This window comes from Xiphophorus couchianus, chromosome 14, assembly GCF_001444195.1.
Source record: "Xiphophorus couchianus chromosome 14, X_couchianus-1.0, whole genome shotgun sequence".
In the NCBI taxonomy this organism is placed as follows: domain Eukaryota; kingdom Metazoa; phylum Chordata; class Actinopteri; order Cyprinodontiformes; family Poeciliidae; genus Xiphophorus; species Xiphophorus couchianus.
This window is the reverse complement of record NC_040241.1, coordinates 2,275,966-2,303,257: the sequence shown is the minus strand read 5'-3', so window position 1 is coordinate 2,303,257 and position 27,292 is coordinate 2,275,966. Positions and strand designations below refer to the sequence as shown.

Genomic DNA, 27,292 nt, shown 5'->3' with positions numbered 1-27,292 from the left:
CCCAAAGGTCAGACGTTTGTTATGTCAAACCTAAATTAAAAGTATTGCTAGCTATCGCTATTGGCATCTGTGATACTGGCCTTGTATTTACTTGGTACCACATTAGTACCAAAATATGCAGTATTACACACCTATCTGAGATGCTATTGGCTGGCATTTGTGGAGTACCCAACCGGGAGGTGCCATTTCTTTTTTTCTGTTTGGTTGTTTCTCCAAGAGCACAGATAAGGAAGGATGTACAGCTTCTGTGATACAGCTAAAATGGCTTCCACTATTTGCATTAATGCATATGAAGACATATTTTGTATCCAAGCTATTAAAATAGACTTTTTTCTTTCAAAAGAGAATCTTAAGTACTTGTAGATTTGAGCTATTTTAGCTCATTAACTTTAGTGGCGGTTCAGAATACCTGGACTGCACTGTAAGCAATTTCTGCCGGCAGGTTTTGTGCAAATGCTCCTGTCATTTTCTGCCAAAAGTGATTTTTTTTCTCTCTAATTCATCTTTTGGCAAAAAATGAGGTATTTTTATTAAATTATTTTTGCCAAAATCACTTTTGGAAAAATACTTATTTTAGGACGTTGACGACATGTTAAAGATTACTTAGTATCGCAAAATAACCACCGCTGGTTTTTCTTGGGGTGGTAAGGGTAAATTGTCATGTGAAACACCAATAGTAAAATGTTTCTTTGCTTGGGGCGTGCTGTGGTGGCGCAGGGGGTTAGCACGCCCCACGTTTGGAGGCCTTAGTCCTCGTCGCGGACGTCGCGGGTTCGACTCCCGGTCCCGACGACCTTTACCGCATGTCTTCCCCCCTCTACTCACTCTCCTTCCTGTCTGCCTACTGTCAAAAAAATACGAGCCACTAGTGCCGCAAAAACTCTTCGGAGAAAAAATTTTTTTTTCTTTGCTTTAATATCCATCCAACGATGTAGGCTTTCTAGTGCTCAGAGTTTTTGTCAGTGTTCAGCGGGGGGGCAGAAAGTCGGTGTTCGGTGAAAATGCCAAAGATATCCTACTGATAATAGGTTTACCAGATCAGAATGCCAGGCCCCCATGAAACCATGTTTTTATTGTATCCAAAGGAATGCTCCATTTCATCTGAGAGGATAAAGCTTTATATGCTGCTGCAATTTCCACCCTTTGTATAAAACAGGCCACATCGTCTGCTGGCTTTCAGAAAGCATTCAAAGAAATGTTGGTGTTCACTGACTGGCGTGGACACCAACTGTGTGCGCGTGTGTGTGCAAAGCAGGCCAGCTACACGTGGACGATATAAAGCACCGCTTTGAATTGTTTTTATTTGTTGCTTTTTTTTCTGGAATCAATTATTCTATTTCTTGGTACCCAGTGGGCTTGAATTACACCATCAGAAGACAGGAATGAGTAACTGTAGAAAGAGACGGAAAAAAGAAAGGTTGTCTTTTGCTTCTGTATTTTCTCTTTGTTAAATTATTACGTAAAGCCAGTTTGCAGAACTTCATTTTAAAGTCGTAACAAGGCGTTCTCAGGCCAGCCGACAAATTTAAGGGCTAAAACTGACGGAATCAGTTCTCATTGTCGCAGTTGAATGGGAAAAAAAACACGTCATCCGACCTTACGTCGTCGCGAAGGTGACGAGCCGCCTTCTCTGAGCCAGCCTGTTGTATGATTGGTTTGAATTTCATGTTTGTGTTTTATTTAAGTGGAAAAGAAGAGCTACTCATCAGCCCAGACACCTTGTGGAGGAAAATTATTTTGTAAACCACACTTCCTGAATTGGAGGTTCGACTGTCCTGTCCAGAAGCCCTTAATAAACCTTACTTTTGTGATGAACATTTTTTATTTCTCTAGGAATATTACACTGTAAGTATGCAAAGGACAAAAACACAAACCAAGAGAGCCTTAAATTGGATTAATACTACTAATACTATCTGGTGTTTTTCTATTGTTTCTATAATTTTCGGACTATTGAGTGTGCCTGAATGTAAGCCACAACCACTAACTTTGGCAAGAAATTTTTTTTTTACTTATATCGGTCACACTTGACTCTGAGTCTCAGATGTCGGCTTTGTAATGTAACTTTTGGTGAAGAAGTACCATGAACCTCCAACAAGTGCCGGCAACATGGCTGCTTTAAAAAAAAAACTAAATACAGTAGGCTACCAGGAAAAGTCATCGATTGCTATTTTCACATTCCTCCTGCACACTAAAACCACTGAAGTTGTGAACTTTCTTTTACATTATCGGATTATAAACAAAGTTTGTGCATATTTGTAATGGAAACACAGCTATTGTCAGAACCGAACAGCCAAACACACACACACACACACACTTCCTCTCTCTCTATCACTGTTGTTCTCAGTATCATTATCGTCTCGATGCAAATTTGCCCTTCATCTTTTTGCTGTCCTCTTCATGCAGCCTTGTATTAAACACAGTGCAGTATTCAAAGCGTGTGAAAAAAGGTTGAGGTTTATAGTAGTTTTCTACCTTTTATATTTTTAACCCGATTGTCTTCAGTTGTCTTTGTTTTTACCCCACTATTCTCACTTTTTTTCATGAAACACAAAAAAAGCCTTTCCTTCCTCGTCAGCTCAGGTTTAACATGCCGACGTTGCTTGCACTGGATGTCAAAATATATTTTCTTTAAAAAGAAAATCCATTTTACTCATCAAACACATCTGTTTTCTGAATTCAAACAGTAACAGTCGTTTGTTATATCGACTTTATGGTTTCCTCACTAAATCTCGTAAAAGCCCTGCAGTGTCAGCTTATTGTCTTTAGCTCATCATCCAGCTGAGCGGCTTGACTTTGACAGGAGAGTCGGGACCTTCACACTTGAAGTTATTACATTTGCCTGACCTCCCTCTGAAACCTGCCTTGCCATCAAAGCAAATGACTCGGACCACAGACGTTATTCTCCTGTTAAGATGGACGTTCATGAGAGCCAGGAGTTCTACCAGGACGTGGCCCGGTGGTGAAGTGCACCTCCGGCTCATTTCCCGTTCACACAGGTTAACAAGCGGGGCTAACCTGGAGCTCTTCACCTCGGCTGCGTTGACGACTTACACGTAGAGCCAAATGCGCTCCGTTTGGCTTTCAGTAAAGAAAGCGACTCTTTTTCTCTTCTGGGACTCATTTTAAAACAAAACGCCATAAAGAGCTACGTCAGTGACTTCATAACGTACTGCCATTTCAAGTTTTTCTATTCAGGCAGCACAGCAAAGCAGCGAAATCTGAAGATACGTACGTAGCAATTCCGTTTGTTTTATTTAATATTATGTAAATGTTGGTAACGATGGCAACCACTCTCATATGGTTGATCTTTTTCTGCTTTTAAAGGAACGGGGTATTAAGTGTTTTCTAGGCACAGATACATTTTATAACATAATTAACTATGTTACCTTAAGTAGGTATGAAAATGAAATATATATCAAAAGTAACTTTAAAGAAATTTGAATTTGATGCCTTAAAATGATCCTCTGTCTCTTTAAGGAGCCCCCACCCTGTCCGACAGTCCCCCTGTCAATGTTTCCCCATTACAACATTTATAACCATTGTTAGAAGTAGTTTGTACGATGAGCTCAGCAGACGTGTAATCCCACCAGGCGTTTGCTAATTTCTGCTGCCGCTAGTCTGGTGGAGCTGAGCGGGGGGCGGGGGACACTTCAAAGCTTTGGAGTTTGCTTTGTGCATTGGGGCTCCGTCATGTTGGAACAGGTGGGGGCCAACCCCAAACAGCACTGAGCACAAAGTTTGTTCTCTGCTGCATCAAACTTCACATTTGACAAAAAGCAGTCAGAGAAGCGTTGTTCGACTGAAAGCTGTCAAGTTCGGACATCCACACTGGACTGTGAGACGGAGAGATTCAGAATTGCTTCTCCGCTGCTCTGTCCATCCCGGCCTGTTGCTGATGTACGCTTTACCTCCATTGACAGCTTTCTGGTTTTGCCATGGCAGAGACGGTGACTGGAGTTTCAGAGCAGCTTGAGTTGCAATTAAGGCTACGCTCGCTCTGCAACCTGACGTCTTACTGCCAGCTACATTTGATCATTTCAGGACAGTCTGAACAACGCAGGTCAGATTTATTTCGAATGCGACCCAGGACACTCGAACTTGTGGTACTAAATCCGGTACGCATCTGATCTTTTTAAATATGACCTGAGTCCATATGGCCGGGTCACATTCATCCCACCTGAACAAATGTCACTATTCTGCATCCTGAAATGTGCCAGCAGGAAGAAAAACAACCACCATGACGGACCATAAAGAGGATTAAGTTGTTAATGAGTTGGCTCTGGTTGAATAACAACCATGGTCAACATAGTTTCTGTTGACCGTGTCATAGGGCCGCATATCGTTTTCACTTGTGCGTTGATTGGCCTGGTCAGTCTGTGTCGCAGGCCTTGCAAAGTTTGAAGCGTGACAATCAAAATGGAATAAATCGATAATTGTGGCAGAACAAAGAAGTGGCTTGGAGATGATTGACACACGGACAGATGAGATTCCCCGAGTTAACCCAGTGAGGGTTAACAACTCGTGAGATACGCTCCACCGTTAGCATCCATGGTTACTTCCGCAAACACTCAGCAACACAAATAAAGGTAGCTTATATTAGAGCTCAGAACTGAAGTATAAGCATTATTTATTTATGTTGTATCCCTGTCATTTATTTTCAACCTTTTATCACGGCTAAACTTTAACCTGTAGGTGTTGGTGTGTATCTTTTTCCATGCAGTTTTTACAGACTTCACATTGTCAGTGAGCGCTACTCAGCTCCTATAGAACTCACAATGTATATGGTACATTATGCAAAGACATTCTGCTTCTGATGAATCTATTTTTTTTTGGTTATGATTGGGTAAGTTGTGCTGCTTCCTACAGCATACAAACAGGGGGAGAGTGATATGGAAAAGGCTTATTTTAAATGCAAGCAGAGCTTTCTTCCCCTTGGTAAATCCACTAGTTAGCTTAGTGAGAGGATTAGGAAAGAAAAGTCTCTCAGTTGCCTCCGAAGCCCTTTGGGATTTATTGTTGAAGAAACTCAGCTTTCCCACTGCTTCCATCTGAATTCAGTTGAAATACTACACTTCTGTTCTCCTTAACTGAATTCTCTTCTTCTTTTTTTTTTTTCGGTACTATGGCAGTACTTATGATTAATTGTGGCTATTGTATTATTTTTGTTTGGTTTATTTCAGAGGAAAATTTGTCTTCCCCTATGCATTCGATATTGCTAATTAGCTTAAATGTGTTGTATCATGGGCTACGCCGGAAGGCGCAAGGACAGAAATACTATATTCTCTTAAATTTACTCAAAAGTCGTGAGCAGAATCCGTGGAAAAGAAAACAATTCAAAAATCGTCTCCGTCCTCCAGAATCGCGGCGCAAAGTGCGCGCGCCCAAATTAGCAAACATTTAAAATATTTTTAAGTGTTACAGAAAACGAGCTGTTTTAAACCTAATGCAGTGGGAGAAATGGCTGGAGGAACCTCTGCGTTTGGAATGCTGAGCTCCTGGTGCGTTGTGATAAAAAGACAATGTGTTTGGCCGTGGCTAGCGGTTCACATTTTAGCACCTGTTCCACCCCCCAAAAAAAACAACAACAAAAGAAACAGACACATTTTTCTCCACAATCAGTCGTGAATCACAAACTGCCCTGACAAGATGAGAATCCCGCTGGAGTTTGAAGCCAGTGGCTATTTGAAATCCACTCTAATGAAAAAGACCTCTGGGATAAAAACCAATGGGTTGTAAAGACAACAGGAAAATAAATTGGATAAAAACGACAACGCTTCAAATAGTGAGGATCTCCTGCTTTCTGAGAGCAAAGTCCTCTCTGCTCTTTTTGTACTTTGATTTCAAGGCAGCTCAGATGTGAACTGTCGCGTTCAAATCATCCTGTTAATGCCTTTCATTCATCAATTTATCATTTATATTTGCAGTTCTTTCAAACACACACAAAGAAACTACAGTAGAGCTCAGCTTTCAATATGAAACAATAAAACTCTCCATCTGCATGCAATACGCAGGGGTAACACTTTATGTGATACATTTCAGAAAATACTATTGAGGAGTTTATTTGATCTGCTCAATAATATACCTAAACAATGTCAGTTTTATTGAAATAGTACACAGAAACATAACAAAAGGTTTTGCAAGATTGCATTAATATAATGATTTGTTTGGGGGGGGGGCTGCTTTTGAGTAAAAGCAGGTCAATAAGTGTGGTTCTAGTTGAATCATTTCTGTTTCTCAATTCTACAATTGATACATTAGGATACATTGGATGCCATCAGGCTCTTATCTATATTATTGGTGGATGTTCCTATCAATTAAAGATCATTTGAATGCGTGGCAGTTTGAAGGAATTCACTATTAAATCTGGAGAAAAGTTTATACATGATTGAAGGATGTGTTTAAGGTGTTTAAGAGGATCTATTGTCAGGAACTCGGCTTGTTGTGGCTGATCTGGTCAACCGACTTCTCTGGGGATTTGTTGAAGTCTTATCCTAACAGCTCCACTTATCATAAAATCTTAATGTTAAAAGCAAGTGGAAGAATGCTCCGGTCATATTAACGCGTGGAATTCTGCTTTCTACTTTTTTTTCCTTATTTATTCATGCATTGGAGGCGGCATGATGTGGGGTATTTCTCATAACCCACATCATTTCCAGTTTTTTTTTTTTTTTTATGTGTCCCTGGGACACAAATTCCCGTGAGGATACCACATGCTGCTTCCACCAGACTGACTGAAATTCTGACTTCAAGACTCTGAACTAGTGCAGAGCTGGGTTAACAATGTTTCATGAACACCAAAAGACCCTTATATACACACACACACACACACACACACACACCGAAAGAGAGAGCAAGATCAAAATGCCAAAATCTCCACAGGGACATATTGTCAACTTCCATTTTTTGGTCCCTTCTTATCTTCAAACATGGCCCCATTAGTGTGGCAGGCGGCTTTAATTTTCTGCCGCTGAACGATAGCTTCATGAAGTAACCGCAGTGCTGTTGTGTGCTGATTGTTGTAACACCGCCTTGCTTTCTTAACACAATAAAAAGTCTGAGTAGTACCTTTTAGGGGTTGGTGATATGTTCTTAACGTAATGTCACATTTTGTGGCGCTATTGTGTAAAAGTGCCGATAAGAACCTTTATTTCTTTTTTTTTTTTTAGCTAACTGTAAAGCACAGAAGTCAGCCTAACACAAATGCTGCACTGTAAAACCATGCGCATCACTTGTTTAGGACACAAGTCACATAAACTTGTGATTTGTGTCGGTAAGCTACGGAGCTCATCTGGTGACATGGGAGAAAAAACTAATGTGGCCATGGCTTAACTCCTGGAAATTACTTTTTTTTTTTTTTTTTTTGTGATTTACTTAATTATAACAACTGGTAATTAAGTGGTGGCCACAAATGAAACGAATTTGTTGACACAAATGAAACGAATTCGCTACAAATTAAAGGCCACGAATTTGTCTCTAACCTGGTGACATGGTAGAAAAAAAAAAAACGGAATTTGTCGTAATTTAGTTCTCACAAACTAAATAAGCCGTTCCCACGAGACAGTAAGTCGTGTCCACAACCTAAACAAGTGTGGACGCACTAAGCTGCACACATTAACTGCATTTTATTATATTTTCAAATGTATTGCTTTGTGTCGACACACTCTTTGAACAAACGGTGGAGAAAATAGTAATATTAACAATCGCGACAATACAGAGTTTAAACAACATTGATTGGAATTTATTATGACAACAATAAATCAAAATCTGGTGGTCATGGCTGGTTGACGGTCACACGTATTTACTGCTTGATTGATATTTCTTTAAAACAGTCATGAGTTTGGAAGACGATTTGACTTGTTTTCTGTTTTCCTCTCCCCCTCTCTTTCATGCATTTCGTTTGGATCCCGAAGCTGAAGAGTATGCTGTGGAAGGTAAGACCGATGCTTTTCTCCTCAGGCAGTCTGATTGCACTCCCCACTGCTGTCATGGCTGCTGATGCTGGGTGCTCGTTAATAATCTCTGCAAAGGTGGCATTGTCAGTTTGGACTGCGGTTTACAGTGACTTCCAGGGGGCCTAAATTCAAGTTTCTGAACGAGATAAAAGGGATACATTTGCAATCATATCGATCCCTTTTTATCTGGTGTTCTTTTTTTATTATTATTATTATTATATGGTTCTTTATTTTTGACTTTTTAAATATTTTTTTGTCTCCAATTTATTTATTTATTTTTTGGTTGTGATCCGTTTACAAAGATGCAAAACCGTAAATCGCACGCAGGTGTATTGACGTCAGCAGTGTTTCATCAAAAATAACAAGAAAACTTGAGATTTAGAGATCAACTCTTTTTACTTTCTTTCCCTCATTCTCCTCCCCTCAGAGGTGAACAAATGCTTTTAGCTGGGGCCCCTGAGGGACGCCCTAAGCCCTTAGGCCAGGCACTAAGCCTGAGCTGGATAGAGGAGAATTAATGGATAGATCAGTCTTCACTTGTACGTCTGCAGACACTTGCCTGTTTCACCTCTGCAGCTGAGGAGCCTCAACTGTTTAAGGGAATGCGGGTGTTGGTTACGTAGCGTCAGAGCTGGCGTCTCGCTGTGCTTGCATGGCTTGGCACTTGAGAGGTGGGAGCTGACAAATGTCATCGAGTTTTGTTGCTAAATTATAATAAATCTTTTTATTACGGTCAGGTATCTTGGGTTTAAACATAAAGATTGAATCAATGAGGAATGTTAGCAGTGTTACTGCTAACACAGCCTTCTTCCAATCCGGGCTGCTGTCGGTTGTACATACCGTACAGTCTGCAGATTTCATTTTTTCCTTCACATGTGCAGTTCACTTACTTATAGGGAGTCTATCGTTAGCTGCGTTTCCATTACAAATGTACGCAAACCTTTGTCGATATTCTGCTGATGTTGAAAAAACTATTTTGCAACCACTGTGTTTCCGTAAGATAAGATATTAAATTAAAAGCACACGTGAATGAGCTTGCTTACGCGATAAGTCATTAAAAATCACGGCAGCGACGGATCTGAACAGTTAAATGAGATATATTCATAATTCAGCCGTAACGCTGGCGCTCGTTATGTATCAGCCAATCAGAGGAGACTTTGGCATCTTATTTAGGAGTTGGAGTGACAAGCCCCGCCTACTTGGGAGTGGCTACGTATGCGCCGTTTTGGGGAAACTGGCCATTTTACAGAAGAGCTATGGATTCAACATGCTGTGAGTGACACGACTTTTTAATCATTGTGATGCTGTGAGAGCTCTGGTGGATCCGGCTGCTCATTGTCTGGAAAACAAAACAAACAAACAAACAAAAAATCATCCTCCCACTACTTCCTGTTATCGTTTTTACTTTACTGCCAGTAGTAGCATGGCAGTTTTGCGAAATACATCTGTTTTGATACAGAAGAAGAATTTCCTCATCCTATCACAAAAATCTTTTTATGGAAAAATGTGCCTTTTCAAAATTGGCACGTTTCTGTTAATTGAATTTATTTTATTACTTCAATTTGCACAATTCAATGGAAACACAACTAATGAGTGAGTAGGAATTTTTTTTCCCCATTTGGTCTATGATCAGTAGACAAGTCTATTAGTTTCTGTCATAAAGCATTGTCAAATGGAAGTGTTACCTGTCTAGATTAGCTGATATTTTAGTTAACCTTTATCTGTTTTATGAAAAGATCAGACTTTTTTTAATGAAAGTTTAGTTTAGTTTAGTCTCTAAGACTAAACTCATGAATGTTTCTGAGTTTTCCATTGTGGCTCTGTCTGTGTGATTGGGTGGCTGCAGGGTGGAAGACCGGCACCGACTGATAATGCAGAGAGAACGCAAAAGCCAAGAAGTGGCAGAAGACCAAGGAGAGAGGATGTGAATGATATATTCACAGTTCATGGTGTGCTTGTGACATGTTGCTGGTTTTAGTGGCAAGCTTGAAATGCTTTGATTGTTTCACGGATAAATGCGCTGACCAACGTGTTGTACTAAGAGGACTGTGGTCAGAATATCAGTGACTGAAAGTCATGGCAGTAGTTTAACTGGCTTATGGCAGCGACGTAGGCGTATTGTGTCTGCAATGGGGTGCTTGCGTTAAAAAAGAGAGACGCTTAAAAACATGAGACGCTTCAATTTTCTGAACCGTCTACAAGTGTTGGAATGCTGGTGAGGTCTTGTGTTGGAAAAAGAGAGGAGAAGTTCAACATGGTGCAAGATGATGCGTTATTTTAAGACTACTCCGCAACCAGCAGTGGCTACTTCTTTTTAAACTAGAACCAATAAAAGATGCTCAAGGTAGTAAAAAAAATGGTGGTATGTTTATGGTTGGTGTCGCACTAGATTATTCTGTCAAAAGAACACATCACTGCATCAGATTGTCTCTTGCTTTGTATGCCAACCATTTTATCAATTCAGTTTTCTTGTGACCAGCCTAGGTATGCTCAAAGGCTAATGCTAGCTTAGCTGTGCTAATAAACAGCAGAAGAAATGGGTAAACCAGTGAGTGACCCGTCTAGGTATGTTAGTTGTAAGCCTCTCCAGTGCTAGCAGTAGCCTATTTGTGCTAATGAATGGCAGAGGAAATGGGCAAACCAATGAGTGACCAGCCGAGGCATGCTAGTCGTTAGCCTTTCCAATGCTAACACTAGCCTATCCATGCCAATGAATATCACATCAAAATGATAAACCAGTGGGTAACCAGACTCGGCATGCTAGTTGCTAGCCTGTCCAATGCTAACACGAGTGAATAGCTTCCTTCTCATCTGCCAGCGCCAGCCGTTCAGTTGTCGGTGTCAGTTGCTCAGCTACTGGTGTCTGCCTTGTCTTCAACCAGTCATTTGTTGGCTTCAGAATAGTTATAGCCGGCAAGAAGTACAGTAAGTAGCCACTACTGGGGGCGCAATAGTCTTATTTTTGACCCTAAAACTGCCCCATAGTTGAAACGATCTCTTCCATCGAGCATAATGGGCAAGAACCATATTCCTGATTCCAAAGTCTCCCTGCCTGTCTTCTCACATATAGCATAAGTACACTGTTTATTCCAGTGCATAGGTACAGTTTGGTCCATGACCATGAATATGGATAAGAGGAAAATCAAATTCTGGGTACAGGGACAAGATGATAGATTTAGTGACCAGCTGCTGTGTTTGAGTGAACAATGTCCTGAGCTGCCCACACTGATCTTAATCAATCTGGTCAAGGCTAATGATCTTTTCTTTCCAAGCCATGCAGGCCTCCAACTTAATCTTCCTCTCCAGGGGAGAGAATAACTGATTTTTCCGCAGAACAACAGACAGAGGCTGACGTCGCAGGGATACGGGATTATTTATTTAAGTGGAGCCTGTAGACTCAAGAGATTACTTTGGATCATCCAAACCAGATTATGAAATTTGTTCTTATTTTGGCGAGGATAAATAAAACAGAACAATAGGTAAAACTGTTCCTATTTAAGTATACATGTTTGTGTGCATGTGTATAAAGAAGATATTAAATGTAGTGATTTCATGTAATCATATCAGCCTGGTAGTAACCTAGATTTTTTTTTCCTATAACAACTAATACTCATACAGCTTTATTTGCATGCTAAAAATGTTGGTATTTACTTCACAGCAGTTACTAAAAGGAAATAAATTTTTGCCCTATAAACTGGTGAATTCAGTTATTATTGAAATAACACATAAATGATCATATTAGAGAATAAGTGACATTTCACTCTAAAAGGAAAAAAACATAATATAATTCAGTCACTTAACAGAGCTGAAGAGTCTTGACCATCTGGTCATCTGCCCAGTAAGTGGTTCGGCCTGCACACTTCCTTATAGATGGCAACTTTTATTTTGATGGTCCTTTCTTATGTGAAGGGTTAGGGTAAGTGAACAAAGAAGTGACATTAGTTATGATTCTTTTTGGAATCTTAGATGCTAAACTTGTGGATGTTGTGTGTAATTATACTTCAGGAACCAAGTGTGTAATAAAATATATATATATATATATATATATATATGGTTGCATAACCAAGCCTAACCTAGCTAAACGTCTAGACAAAGAGAAAATACAATAATAGGATGTCTTATTTGACATCCTATTAGGAACAAAACTGATTGCTTTGTTCCTGAAACAAAGCAATCAGTTTCAGGAAGATAAACGTTTTGAACGTAGCAAACCGAAAAGGCTGGATTACAGATACACGCGGTGACCTTGTTGGAAAAAGGAAAACTGGACCAATGGGAGGGAGGATAAAATGGCATCTCCCTTTGCCGCTCGCAAATTGCTCATACTGTTCAAACCGTAGGGGGGCTTCCTTTGTGTACCCTGCTTTTTGCCAGATGTTGGGTTGAGATTAAATCGCTCAGGTCCAACCATGCCAGATACTAGTTCCAATACTCACACAACTCTCATTTTCTTCTTGCGGGTGTTTTTCTTTGTCATTACTCATACTTGAGCAATGAAATGGGCAACTTTTTTTCTTTTTTTGAGAAACTAGCTTTTTCAGTACCAGAACATGAATTATGTTGTATTATATTCTGCTTCGATGCACCATACATATATCAGAGATCTCAAGAGATTTTGCTATATGAAAATATAAATATATTCCTGTTGTCAAGGACTTCTCCAGATGGTGAAAGAGAGACTGTAAGAAAATATTGCAATACATGACAACTGACTAATGAAACTGTGGTTGCCATCTTATTTTAGTTTTTATAGTTAAAAACCTGGAAGCGGTTTTACAAATTAATTTTCTGGGCTTGTAAATCCTGGTTCTGATTTTAAAACACTAAAAAGTCATTTTTTTAAATGCTTATTTTAACCTGTAGGCACAAAACTGAGGCGTTCTAAAATAGTCATTAATGACTCTTAAGAGCATTTGCTCAATGTCTAAAATATTTGATATGGTCAAACATGACTTGGATAATTCCACAGCTAAAGAGTTAAAATTCAGTGTGTAAAGCCATGTGTCTATGTGTGGAAGTAGGGTGGTAGGAACCAATCTGTAGTGAGCTGCTGTGTAAATGGGGACAATGGAGATGATGCACAGCTGGTGAGGTATGGAAGAAGTCCAACATGTGCCAAACAGAAAAGTGTGGCTCTCTGTAAAAACAAAGACATTTTCAACTACTAGAGAGGCAACTGGTAAGGAAAGAAACTTAAACATACAAACACTGTGTTGGACATAGTTGTTTCTATGATAGTGCTACTGCTAATGCTGGTACACAGCTAATTGCTTGGTAGGGTGTGGCCCAAACACCCTACCAAGCTCATTAAACCCATAATGAGGATGTGCCTAATGTATATTTATAGCTTCTTAAAGTAACTGGAATTCTTCTTAGTTGATTTCCGTGAAAGAGTATTGTATGGAAGTGTTATATATGGATTTTAAGCACAGCCATAATTTTTGAGAAGTTTAGTGCTGTTGATGAAAATTGATTCCCTGAAGTTAACGGTCTTTTGTCATTAACAGATCAAGCATAGACTATTTAAAATCCAGTCGTGTGTTCTGTCTGCGGTATTTGTTGAAGGTTTTTCGTCTGAAAACATCGCGATAAAACGACTGAAAAATACCTCTAGCTTCCTGCCTGAAAATAAATGGTAAAAGGAAGAAAGAAAGTTTGATGATTGAGCGGGGGTCTGGGTGATAGAAGTCTTTTTTTACTTCTTTTTTTTTTTAGATGTCTGTCTCTTTCAAGTGCGGAAGCATGATGAAATAACCTGACAATATGTAAAATTGTGCTCCTTTGGTGAAAACAACAGAAGGCCATTTCTCTGCTGTTTGTAGCGTTAGGAACACCTTATATAAAGGGAACTACTGTTTTCTCATCCAGGCTCTGACTCAAGTGTAAACCAATCTGATACTACATGACTTGAAACATATATGGACAAATGAAACCTTCATTCTTAACTACCGAAAACACATAAATTGGGCTAAACACAAACACAATATTTTGTATTGTTGACCTTTGTGGTTCAATCTTGATGGATTTTTCTCTAGAATGCAATTCCAAGATATTGATGGAAAATTTGCCTACCTGCATATGTTTTTGTAGAGCACATTGGAAATATTTGACAATGGAGATTGGGAAGTTTCAATACCTAGGCAATGCTACTAGTCCAGTTGTTGCTCTGCAAAGCAACCAAACTAGGAATGCCTTCATTTTCCTTGAACTGATTGGCTGCTGCTGATGTTAGCTACTTGAGTAGTGCTAAGACAGCTTTAGACTGTACGTATTGAGGCATGTTAAGGTATATTTGGTGTTTGAACTATTAAAATAGGCATTTATAAGTATTTTTAAAGGGGATCCCAAGTATTCTCAAACTTCAGCCATCCACGGTTGGTTGTGGCCTCTCACCCTGGAGAAAACCAGAGGTCTACTTTGTCGTAAGGTCTCGTTAACTGAAAATAGACTCACACTTTTGCTTACAATATCGAATGATTTGCTCACTGTACAATCTGACTCGAACAAAATACTAGTTACAAAACTAACATTTGTAACTTAGCACCAGGGAGGCATTTTGTGTAAAGATGTGTTTACGGCCATCCACAGAAACAGGGAGGTTTGCTTGGTTAAGGAAATATCGTAATAAATAAGCAGATGCCTTCCCATAAGCAATTGCAATTTATACGATTGTTGTCAACTGAACCTATTCTTTCAACTTTTGAGTTGGGTGAGTTGACAAAGGTACTTCCAAAACGAGTCTCCCTCTATAGGAGACAACTATATAGTCTGAATCCTCCGTGAGATTTTTTTTCGCTGCTCTCCAAAGTAAAGTTCCTCTGATTATTGTCCACTCCTGGTCACACACAAGCTTATTAAATAAAATTTAATGAAAGCGGATTATGGCGGCAAGAGACTATCTAATTAATCATGTTTCATGGTATAATTGTTCACATTGTTTTTACAAAGTGGAGGTTTTGATAACACTTAAATGCTTATTCAAATGTGGCGTTTCTCTTCTAACGTAAAAGTAAGTCTGTTTTTTTTTTTTGTTTTACTGACTCCAGCCAAAAACACAGTCATCCTATTTTCTGCCTGTTTTTGATCTCCACGTCTGTCAGTCAGGTTTTATTTCTACTTTTGTTCAGGCCATCGGCCATTTTATTCTGGGTTTTCCTCCTCCTTCGTGTCAGGCAGCTCTACGTTTCTCATCTTGCCGCAGTCCGTTGGCCACATTTCCATCCTTTCCTTCCATATGTTGCCTCCGTTCCCGTCCCTTTGCTGCGAGTTGCGCTTTGAGGCTGAGCTAAGAGGCGTATTGCAGAGCTTCTTGTGGGGAGTTTTTTTTTTATGGCTGTGGACAGTGTAATGAAGCTTTAATGAATTAGAGGGGAGCAGGGGTTTAGGGGCTGGTGCCTACCATGTGTACTTAGCAGGATGACATGTCCTTTTATCATTGGTTTTCCCTGTGCTCTGATGCTGCTCAATTGCTAAACTATCAGAATATACGTAAAGGAAAACAAATATAAGACTTCAATCCTAAACTCAATGCTTGTGAATGCTTCTACAAGCCCTTAAAATTTTACACAGAGCTTTTTAAATAAAAAAGTCAAAGAAGGTGATTAACCTGAAATAACTGTGCCGTCAAAGTGAAACCAGGCCCAAAGGAATGAGGATTATGAGGCCAGTGTAATCACGGCAGCACTTTAGTAATTCCTTCTCCCTTTGCATCCTTAGTCAGTTTCACTTTGTGTCGAAACACAGACACACTTGTCTCTAGGAAATGTCCTTACCTTGTACTTTTTTAGTTATGAGGAACTCAAATGTTACAATTGTATTTCTTGTTTTTTTTTTTATCTTAATCCACACTTGTCCTGAAATGACAATGTTAAAACAAAAATCCATCCATTCATCCATCCAATTTTTTTAAATATCTGCTCATCCTTCATAAAGTGTTTCTGTTGCCAAATAAACCAAAACTACAGTCAAAAAACCACTTCAGTCAAATTTTTTAGTGAAAAAAAGGTTTTTATTTTGGTTTTTTTAATTTTGCTTGTTTCCATTATTCAAATTAGTTTTTTTGTTTATGCCTGGCTTAATACTGACATTATTCTAGGACTGAAGCAACTAAACCTTATTTATTTATCTGTCACCAGAGAGGACCGGAGAGGAGGAGCTTTAATGCCACTCAGGCTCGGTTATTGGTTGTATGTTGAATAATTTTTCTCTGGAAGGTTAAACTTACAGCGAAAATCTTTTTTTTGCTTTTGTTTTGTTCGTTTTATATATTCAAATATCAATGGTATTCTCTGAAATTCTACTTAATTCGATGGTTTATATCTAAAGAGATTTGTCAAATTCTCTGACGTTTAAGTAGCTGTTGAAGCCAATTAAGAGTCTTCTTGCTTCATAGTAAACACTCTGCTGCTCAGCATGGGCTTCTTTGGAGATAATTCAGTATTTAGGAGAGAAAATTCAAGCTGTTTGTTTGCGGCTGTCTTTGTTGGTTGAGTCCCCACGCCCTCTGCCTCTCAACAGTCTGTAGTTCAGATTTAACATCTCTGCTGCTGGATGTGAGTATAATCTCAAAATGATCATTCTGATCCTTACCATGTACAAATACACAAAAATATTAGATTAAATAATAATTTCATTTATTGAAGAGGTTTGTTTTTGATGGGATATTAGACAAGCTTCATCTCCCCCAAAAAATGACAAAACCATGTACAACGAACATCAGGCTTTTACTTTTACAACTCTGTTCTTCGTGGAAGTTAGGAACCACAGCCGTCTATGAAAAGCTAAGATCTGTGAATCCTTTAAACTCCCTGTGGAAATGATTATAACTACCTATTTTAACACTAGAATGGCTGGAGTTAGGCCATTTGGACATATACCTATTCAGGCTAGAGATAGTCCAACTGGCCTGAAGGATCTTATCTAGCAGGTGCTTTTGTTCAGTAAATAGGGCCATTACCTTATCAGTACCCTGGTAATGGCCTCAACGCATCTCACAGTTGCACCATTGTTCCTTAGACTTAGACTTAGACTTCGACTTCGACTTAGACTGACTTTGTTGTCATTTTCAATGCACAGGGTGTATACAGAACGAAATTTCGTTGCATACGGCTCAGGATAATGTTTGAGGTTCCAATGTTGTGAGTAAAATAAAATACAGTATAAAATATGAATATAAATCTAAATATAAAATATAAAGTGCAGGACTGACAGTAAAATAGAAGTTATTTAGCTCTGTACATGTGCAAGGTATAAAGTGGAGACCAGTTTTTGAGTGCAGTCCAGTTAAGAGTTCAGCAGTCTGATGGCAAGTGGGAAAAAGCTGTTTCGGAACCAGGTGGACCTGCACCGGATGCTGCAGAACCTCTTTCCAGAGGGCAGCAGGGAGAACAGTCCATGGTGGGGGTGTGAGGGGTCACTGATGATGTTTCGGCCTCAGGACACGCATCCTGCATCGATGGTTGACCTGACACTTCGCCCTTTTGCCTGAGCTGGGTGTGGAAGGTTGTTGCCGAAGCAGTTTCTCCTTGTGTGCCTTCTTCTCACTCACATGAGAGTTACCGAACTCTTTTGCAAGCTCAACCAGGAAGTCCACCCGTCTCTCCTGCACCCCAATGCATGCCTGATAAAGCACATGTGCATTCAGTGCTGCCATGTCAATCATGTTTGCCAGGTTTGCTGACCAGCTGTCACATAGTGATGGAACCTTAGTCACCCCCCGCAAGATTATGACTGAAATAAATGCCATTAGTTCTTGTGAACTAAATAGGTGAAGCAGTCACCTATTTATCCTCCACAGCACAAAAGGCTGCATGCAAATTTGCATGTGCTAAGTCTCCCAGATTTCTTTTGCTTACACTTTTTGCATGATTTTTTTGAGGTGGATCAACACAATTAATACCCTCTTAGCTTTATCCATCCATCCATTTTCTGTTCACCCTTGTCCCTAACGGGGTCGGGAGGGTTGCTGGTGCCCATCTCCAGCTACGTTCCGGGCGGGAGGCGGGGTTCACCCTGGACAGGTCGCCAGTCTGTCGCAGGGCACCTCTTAGCTTTATTTCAAAGAGAAACATTACTCATTTCTTTTAGAAAAACCTTTGCATATTTTTTGAAACAGATTGTATGTTTTGCAAACTCTATGTACATTTGGCAAAATGACCTGGATAATGCAGCACAACATCATGGATCAGCTGCAAAAGGTCACATCTCTCCAAAAACACTTCATGTATGCTTCAAAACTAAACTGAAGAGCATTACCTACAGGAGATCTGATCTCCTGCAGGTATCATAGATACCCACCCCCAACATGGACTATTCACATTCCTACATTCTGGCCTGACGGTCAACGGCCACATTTACAATTGAAGAAGAATGCTAATTTGAGCCATCAGAGTCGTCAGGGTGGACTCAGGGCCTTTTGGCCCTGTTCAGCCATTCTAGGGAGAAATCGAAAACCCAGACATTCTAAAGACCATGTTGACCTTAATATGCTTTAACACACACGGTGGAAGCCTTCCTAGCAGTACTATAGCACAGAAGCTAATGTCTACGTTCTGATCTCTGCCAATCAGCGACAAGGAAAAAAGAATGCTGCTCCTGGATTGGCTGCTTTGCAAACCCCAGAGAGAGGGGTAACATTGTGTCAAAGTATTACAGCTTTCCAACCTGTAATATCTTTTTGACAAATCAGTAAATACAATAAATATGCAATAAATTTGGAATCCACAAATAGACGACGCTCTGCTGTTGTTGGAGAGCTGTGAGTTATGTGTGAACGATTTAGCAGTTTAAAACAGCGTTTCTGTTTGTTCTTATTGGACAACCAATTTTTTTTTCCAACATCAAAATATTTTTTGTCGACTGATATTCAGATTCATTAGAAATGGAGAAAAAAACCCAACTAATATTTGTTAAACATCTTCAATGTGCTCCAGGTGTCTCTTGTATTGTTTTTTTATAAACATTTCTTTAAAGCTTGTTGTTGACCGGCGCTTTTCTGTTGCAAGGCAGTCAGGTTCAACTCAACCCAAAGTGTATATGCTGGTTCTTTTTTACGGTTTATCTATATAAAGTCTTATTGTTTGGGACTCTTGTGCACAGAGCCAGACTCGATAGAGTAACAAAATAGGAATCTAAAAACATAAATAGCTGATCTGTCCTTTTTACATCAGTATAGACAGAAACCCCACTCCTTTTTTTTTTCTCTCTGTGGAGTTTCGCCGCTCACGCTGTCATTGTGTTACGAGTGCTATGATGAGTTGTTATCAGAAACACCATGAATTTGTTCAGCATCTGCCACAAAGCCTCGGCCCCTGCAGCTCTTATTTATTTATCTGTCACCAGAGAGGACCGGAGAGGAGGAGCTTTAATGCCACTCAGGCTCGGGTCGCTTTCCGTCTCGTCTTATCTGCTGAGAAACAAGGAGGAGAGGGAAAGGCGTCGGAAGGGGCTGAGGAAAGGTGGTCTGGGGGGAAAAAAAAAAAAAACTGGCGTCAAAGAGCAAAGACGATGAGTGCAAAAAGGCAAAAGATGAAAACAAGCTTGACGTGAATCACCGTTGGGAGGGGGAGAGGGGGGGAGCTGAAGAGTTCAGACATGAAAGTACCAGTGGAAGGAGACGTGGCCTAAATATTTCAGAAAGATTCATTGTTAATGACTTCTTAGTTTGGAGAAGGTTTCATTTTGTCAACTGAATTAGTCTCATGCACAAATACAGTAAGAAAGAAAATGGAAAAAAAAAAAGAAGTTGACGTGAAATGTATCTTAGAGGTTTGTATAGGAAGCACAATTTAGACCATCTGTCAAACTTCATTTTAAAGTATTCACAAGAAAAACAACTATACTGACTAATTCTTCTTAATCTTATATTGTGTCACATTGATTTTGTATGTTTTCTGTAAAATTGTGGCTTGACATATTGAAGTGAATGTCCTTTTTGTAGGACGTTTTTGATTAAAGCACAATTTATTTTTGATTCGTGGGCTTTATTTTTTATTTTGTAGTTTTATTTAGAATTTCTGTGATCTATGTCTGTTTTTATGTTGAATATTTATTTGTCTAAATAATGGGGAAAAAAACTCAGATTGCGAGTCACATCAGCCAGTTTTCTTACTGACATTTAAATCATCTATTCAGACTTTTTTTTTTTTTAAAGTGGGGGAATTAAGTGGAGTACCAGTTTTAGTGAAACAGATGGTCTGAAAATGTAGGTATTCAAATGCACAATACATTTTGTTTTTAAGAATCACTGAAAAACTGAAAATAAATACCTTTTTATGACTTGACAGTTGGCAAATAATGAAATCGACAAGCTCCAAAAAACGTCTTGAAAAGGTCCATGAAGGCGGTCTAGTCCAAGGCTGTTGCATGCAACAACGGTACGCTTGGCGGCTCCCTTAACAGCACTGCAGAGAGATGTGCTCCTGAGCCAGAGAGTCAGTAGGTCTGTTTGCGCATATAAGCACAGACTGCTAGCAGAGAGCTATAAGTGAGACCAAAGTTAATGGAAAAACCTGACATCTGAGTGAATCTGCAGATTTTTCCAGTTCCATCAGCAAACAATGTGATTTCACGAGCTAAAAGCCGAGAGTCGCGTCCACTCGCCCCCCTGAGCAAACACGAGGGATTTGAACCTGATGGAGGTAGCAGCTCTATGTCATTTTACTCCAAAACCATAAAGTTTTCAGTCGTGCCCCAATGTGTCGTGTGGATGAGTGTTTTTTCTTAACTAATTGCCAAAATTGACCATGTTCTTCTCCATGTGTTACAGATGCTAATTCTTGTCATAGAGTTTCTCTTGTGACACAACCAGTGACTCCACCCTCTAGCCAATCAGTTGCTGGCAGCCTTCTGACTTCATGTTTGTAGCCTGACTCGGTACATTTGGAGCCCTAGCGAAGTACGTTCTGAAAAAGGGCCGTCGAGTCACTCCGCGTAGGTACGAGAGGGAAAAAAGCGGCGATGGTAGCTACCGTATGTGTATGAGAGTAAGGGACAGTATTATTGTGCAGGGCATAAATTGAGCTGTCAAACAGGCATGCTGATCAATGTGGGGACCAGCTTGTAGGTAATAAAGTAGCTCAGCCTTCCCCCTTCGCCTTTAATTGAACAAGTGTTGTTGGCCCCATCCAAGCAGAATTCAGGGTATTGAACGGTCAATGTGATCGACGAAGAAGAAACATAGTTATATGTAACAGCTGAATTCATCTTTTATCTTAATGTCCAGTGCTGTCACTGGATTTTGACGCAGCTCATTCCTAAATATGCCGAACCAGTTCAGAGAGAGTCTTCTCCCACTTTCTCTGCTTTGTGTTTCTCTGGGCAATCTCTCACAGGCAGTGAATGAAGCTTTTCTTTAATGCTCTCTATCTGCATGTCCTGTCCCTATCTTTGGCTCTCAGGAGCAGAGTTGGTTGGATTGTACAGTCAGCTGTTTAAAGTGAGTCCAGCAGCCACCCACTCACTTGGAAGCAGATTTCTCCTTCTGCGAGAGTCATAACCCTAAGCAGAATAAAGTCCCTGTTCGTTTGGGTTCTTTGGAAGTGAAAATATAGCACAAGAGAGAGTGTGTCAAAGCACATTTATTAGCATCCTGTTAGACTAAAGGCGTAGCCGTGAACTGGCGAAGGGTGTTACCTCTGTGTGCAGGCAGAATTTGCTAGAATTCTTTACCACAGTTGGAAACCTCGCAGAACAATTCAGCACCTGAAAGGGGCAGAATTTTGTGAAGTTTTTTTGAGATTTACATCATGGTATGAAGTTATTCCCTCATCAAAAACATGCCATGATTCTTTTATCCATGTCTGAGAAATCCTTTATCTCCATGCCAACCGTTCAGCTGTTAAAAATGCCTGGGTGGACTTAGCTCCGCCTTCGAGGACGAAGCTCCTCCTTGATGCTGCAGTTTCCAAGTTTCTAGCTTCTGACTCCCCCACTCAGCTCCTTCAGACTAGCCTGCAGCAATTAGCAAACACCTGGTGGAACAATTCATCTGCTGAGCACATTATAGGAGCTACTTAGATTGGTAGAACCGTTGATAAAGGAGCTGCGTGATGTTTTTATGACTTCCTGAAGGCGGCGTTTTAGAAGGAGCAGGAATTTTTAGAGACAGAGGCCCAATTTCTCAAGGCATTAAATTGCAACGTAAATTTTATTTTAAGTCAAGTTTTATATATTCAGCATTTTTATACAAACTAAAAGTTACATGGTTACTTGACTGTGCTATGAAATGGTCTGGAAAACCTAGTACTGCCCCTTTAAGCAGGTGGTCCAGTTGAATAAAGAAGGTCAGACCTCCACTCATGATCCAAAGGATACAGAGGAGTTCCCATCTGGCCATTGACAACAACACTATTTACTTGAACTAAGTCAATGAAGAGAGCGCCTACCTGTCTTGTTTTTCCGCCTTTCCTTTCCATCAGCCAGGGCCCCAACACACTATTCATAAAGTTGGCCAGAGGGTTGTCTGACCTTTTTGTTGAAATGTTAGGGCAAATTAGTTGTCAGAGCGGTGGGACGTGGCAGCCATGCCAAGACCCAGCAGTAGTCCCACACATCTCCACCAGCCATCTTTCTTTTTCTTTTTTTCCTTCATCTTTTGGGGATTTGGGGGGATTTCATCACAATGTGCTTGCCCTTTTACAGTTATATAATGTTGGTCCCAACACAAAATACATTTTTCTTCTTTAGTAATGGATTGCTATAAGTGCAATGACAGGTAAAAAAAATCTGTGAGGGGGCTTGGGGAGGATACCTCGAAAAGCAAAATATTTAATCCTAAAATGAACAAATAAAAAAGAGACATTGGGTCTGTTTCTGGTTATGTCCTTGCGAGTAAAATGTACTTCACATTCAATCCAAACTAATTTTGAGCTTTTAAAATCTGTACAGAGAGTCGGTTAGTGGTTTGCCTTAACTGGATCCATTTATCACAAAACCCTGATTTTTACCCTGAATGTGGAAAAAAAAAACCTGAAAGGCAAGCAGCACCCTTTAAAAGCAAACTAAACACTACGCCTGCTCACCCACCGGCCACCTCACTGTATACATATTTATTACCTTACATAATGGATTTTTTTTTTTTTAAGTAAACACCACGGCATTCAGCGAGCATTATTCATTCCTGCATCATAATTACCTAATGGAGGCATTTTCATGAGGACGTGTTACTGATGTTACACTTTTCTTTTTTGCCGCGCTGATTGAGAGTGAAATCATACTCTTGTGTTCATCTCTGAACTCTGATTTCTGCTCTTATTAACTGATCTGTCCTCTATGTGAACTTGATCTGAACTATCGGTTTGGTGCTGCGGCTGATCCCTCCTCTCTGTTGGGTCTCTCCTTGTACTTCTGACCTTAGCCTGACACTGATCCTGCCTTTTGAACACAGGAATAAGATCAAATGGGAATTAGGAGGTTATTTTCTCTTGAGGTCTCTCCTTTTTTGCTCATTTATTTTTTCGTCTTTGGGTTTCTTGTTTTACTTTTTGGGTTTGCATAGCATGCTAAAGCTAGCTGCATAGGTCCTAGCAAAAGCATAAATGTATTTGGAGTCGGAACGTACAGCTTTGTTTTGGGTTTTTTCACAGTTTGGGAATTACCCTGTGCTATGACCGTCTGCCTGCCTATCTAAACAAAAGGAGAGCGAATGCCTGAATAATTTCCAGTTGTAAAGTCAAAAGTGGTGTCTCACAATCAGCGACGTCTCGGGTTTCCCACTGAGACCTACGCCATATTTTTTGTTAATGTCGTCGTTCTTAATTTGCAATTGTGCTTCGTTAACGTCACTGTGTTTTTGAATATGCTGTTGTGTTTTTCAATTTGTAATTGTTTTTAGTGATTTGTTGCACTTCGGGGCCACCGCAGTGTTCAGCCGAAAGTCATTTCATCAACATTTCAAGAAACTAGCAGGATCAATTTCAGTGTTGAAGGAATGAAAGGTGTGTGAATGTGTTTAAATCTGGGCTGGTGTTTTGATCCGACTGTTCGGCTTCGCTAATTGTGGCGCACACTCAATTTTAGCATGTCAGCAGTCATAAAAAGTTGTAATCCTTTTGCGAAGTGGTGATCTGTTCAACTTCAGTAGAAGTGTCACTAACCCTAATCCTAACCGCATAACCAGTACCATTGAATCCAAACCATTGCAGTGGATAAGTCAACAAATGAAGTGGCATTTGTCATTTGAGGTCAGTTTTCAGTCTTTATCCAACAAAAAAAAAAAATCCATTGTCAACTCTTCAGTGTCACAAGTTGTCAATATATTTATTATTACCATGTCCTGTGAACATGATGAGGAATGCTCTTGAACTGTACCCAGCAATGGCGCGTCCCTGTCGAACATCGCTCCTCTACGCCTGTGTTTACGTAATGGCCACGTTGTTACTGTCGCCGCACCGAGGCCTATCACGTTCAACTGCCCTTGCTGTTTACCGAAGGCCATGATTTAGCGCTGTGATGGAAACTATCAACATCCATTTCATCCATATTTGATGAGCGAATGCCTCCCTCCCATTACACACAACAGGGGGAAGCTGTAATCAGCATCCAAACACACTGCGAATAATTATTCACCCAGATAATGGCTGTGTTTATGCAAGGACATGGAAAAGGTTGCTTTTTATTTCTGTTTAGTATTTCTTTCCCCCTCTTCTATGCTAAAGAGAACTCTGATTAGGCAACAATGTGGCTGATTTCTGTTTGTCGACATGCCTTTTGTGTTCCCTCATCTATAAGCTAATGTTATTAGCCCACATCCACCCTGAAACGCCTGTCTCCCATTAGGGGTAGCAGAACCAGAGGGAACTTATCAATATTGATCCCAGAATGTTGTCGTTCTATTATCCTAATTATATGAGATATTAACTCATTGTCTAACTTGGACTGAGCAGAAGGAGGTTTAACGACTCCGTTGAGCCGCGTTGCGTTCGGTTTCTGAGCCGTCCTGTAAACTGTAGATATGGGCGAGACGGACCCGATTCCAGCTGGGTGTCACCGCATTAAACTGACTGCAGAGCTAAAAATGAGGTCAGCACAGAGGTCTTCTGCGTTTAAGGGCAGAGGAATTATCTTTTCTTTTCTTATTTTTTTGACTCCACCTATTGCAAATTCCATGTAAAGATTGGTTTACACGAGACACTGAGACCCATTGTAAAATGTAATTTCAGCACAGGGTCACATTGACTCTAACATTTGCTGAGTTGCAACCTTATTAGATGACTTCACACCTTTTCTTTTTTTTGTCTTCTGTAATCCTGTAAATGAGCTTTTACAACAAAACCTGTCCAAACATAGATTGTGTTGTTTGTTCAAGGAGTTGTTTACTCAGCAGTTAATTCATTTCGGATTAAATTCTGCCCTGTGTATTCACATTATGTTAACTTTCATATTGCATGTGAATAGTCGATCCTAATAAGGTAACGAGCCAAACAATGGTAGGTCCCGGCCCGGATGAGCCTGGGGGAAGATTCTGAAAATTTGTTGAACTGCGTGTGCGTACCAATTCAAACAGAAATATCGTTCATGTGACGCATTTAGACGATCACTTTATAAAACCTTTCAGATTTTACAAAGCAGGAAGTGCGTACGACCTGCTGATCCTTACCGCCCATTTAGCAGCCTGTTGCAGATCTCTTCAGCTGAGATCTCTTCTTCAGCTGAAGAGATCTCAGCTGATCTCTTCTGGACACGGCTAGCATGTTGATGAAATACAGCAGCGATGGTTTACAACTCAAAGTGTTTTTGTCCAAAGTAAGAATCAAATTTCAGGTCTCTAATGACTGAAAGAAACATTTTTGGTCAGATTTATTTAAGCAGTTTTTTATTATTATTATTTCAGGGAGTCATGATTCAAAAACGTGCAACTTCACAGATTTTTAAAAACTAGAAATACTTCAAGGTCAGTATGTTTATGGCTTCCAAGTGGAGTGAACTACAGCTGCCTTTAAAACAAAAACCTTCACATTACTACACAGCCTTCATTAGTAGCAACAGGACATAACACAGGACCAATCAACACCATTTTGTCTGTCAGCCATTTGAAACATACATGTCATCTTATGCAGCTTGAGACGTTTTGTTGTTGTTCACTTCTGCTGTTTCCCATAATTCCAGAGTTGTGGAATCAAACAGCAACCACTTAGTAGTTTAAACTCATGTTTAAACTACTAAGTATTTCCACTTACTTTTTTTTACAATTAGTTAACGCCAAACAAGTGGTTCAGGCGTGTCTCTTCATGAGCAGAAAGATATCATGGTTAGCTTAAGAGTCCAACGAGGAAGCTTCTTACTCATAAACACCCAATCATTAATGCATGAAACATAATGGATTTAAAGGTAAAAAAAGAAAAGAAAACCTTTTGAAAATGTAAAAAAAATAAAATAAAGATTTGTGTCGTTATTGGGTAATTAAGTTTACTTACCTAGTAATTTAGGTTGACGTTCTTTCTTATTCTTAATGTTTTTGGGGGAAATTAATAAAGTAGCTCTCCACTCATTACACAAACGGATTTGGAAGGATTAGGACTTGTGGCAGATTTCTACTAAAATAAAATCCACAACATACCAAGCTCTAGGTAATTGTTGCAGCCTTATAGGCTACATGTCCTCGTTTCCTGAGAGTTAAGCTATTATTCCAGCCGATCCACATTGATCCCTGTTCCCTGTAGCATCGATCCTACTTTTAAACAGAACAGAAAGGTCTCTTTTGTACACCACTTAAAAAGGTGGACCATTTTGTTGTCACTGCACTCTGTGTCTTTCCATTCTGCTACACTCAAAGTAAATCTACCCAGCGCACAGTGAAAGGGCCACAGTGCCAATGGTTTCATTTTTCTGCTCCTCTTTCCATTTTCTTTCTGTGTTTTTATCTTTTTATTTTATACAGCTACTTTTCTAGAGTGTGGGACACGACCAGAATTTGAAAGTGGTACTAGACGGGTGTCTAGTATTTAAAAAAGTGTATTAAAAATGGTAAACAATCCCGTTTATTTGCTGAGAAATCTGAGTCTGTTTTGTATTATGGGCTTTTGGTCATCTTTGAAATACTTATGTGAAAACTCTAAACTCCTGTTGACACAAATTTATTTGATTTCAAGCAAAACCATATCAAAGACGGTATATATCTGTAAGAATCAAAGCCAATTGTAGAAATCCCACAGCCTCTCTTTATATGCAAACAGACGGCGCACACAGTTTCACGTGTTTGACTTTCTCGACATATGGCTCTAACTTTAAGCACGCTCTTTTCTACATGCATACACTTTACATATTTGGCATCCCTCAGCCTTAAGCTTTGTATGGCTTGCCTTTTTTTGATCACTCCCATTGCACGGCTCTGGCTCAGAAAG

General features: G+C 39.8%; 1 protein-coding gene across 7 annotated transcripts in view; it reads left to right on the top strand.

Moving 5' to 3' along the window:
- The window catches only part of nrxn2b (neurexin 2b), an 811,562-nt gene that overhangs the window by 132,603 nt on the left and 651,667 nt on the right, over window positions 1-27,292 (top strand). For all 7 annotated transcript variants that reach the window (XM_028038131.1, XM_028038134.1, XM_028038130.1 and 4 more), the window contains exon 3: window positions 7,911-7,931. In XM_028038131.1, the coding sequence (XP_027893932.1) occupies window positions 7,911-7,931 (21 nt within the window). The remainder of the gene's footprint in view (window positions 1-7,910; window positions 7,932-27,292) is intronic.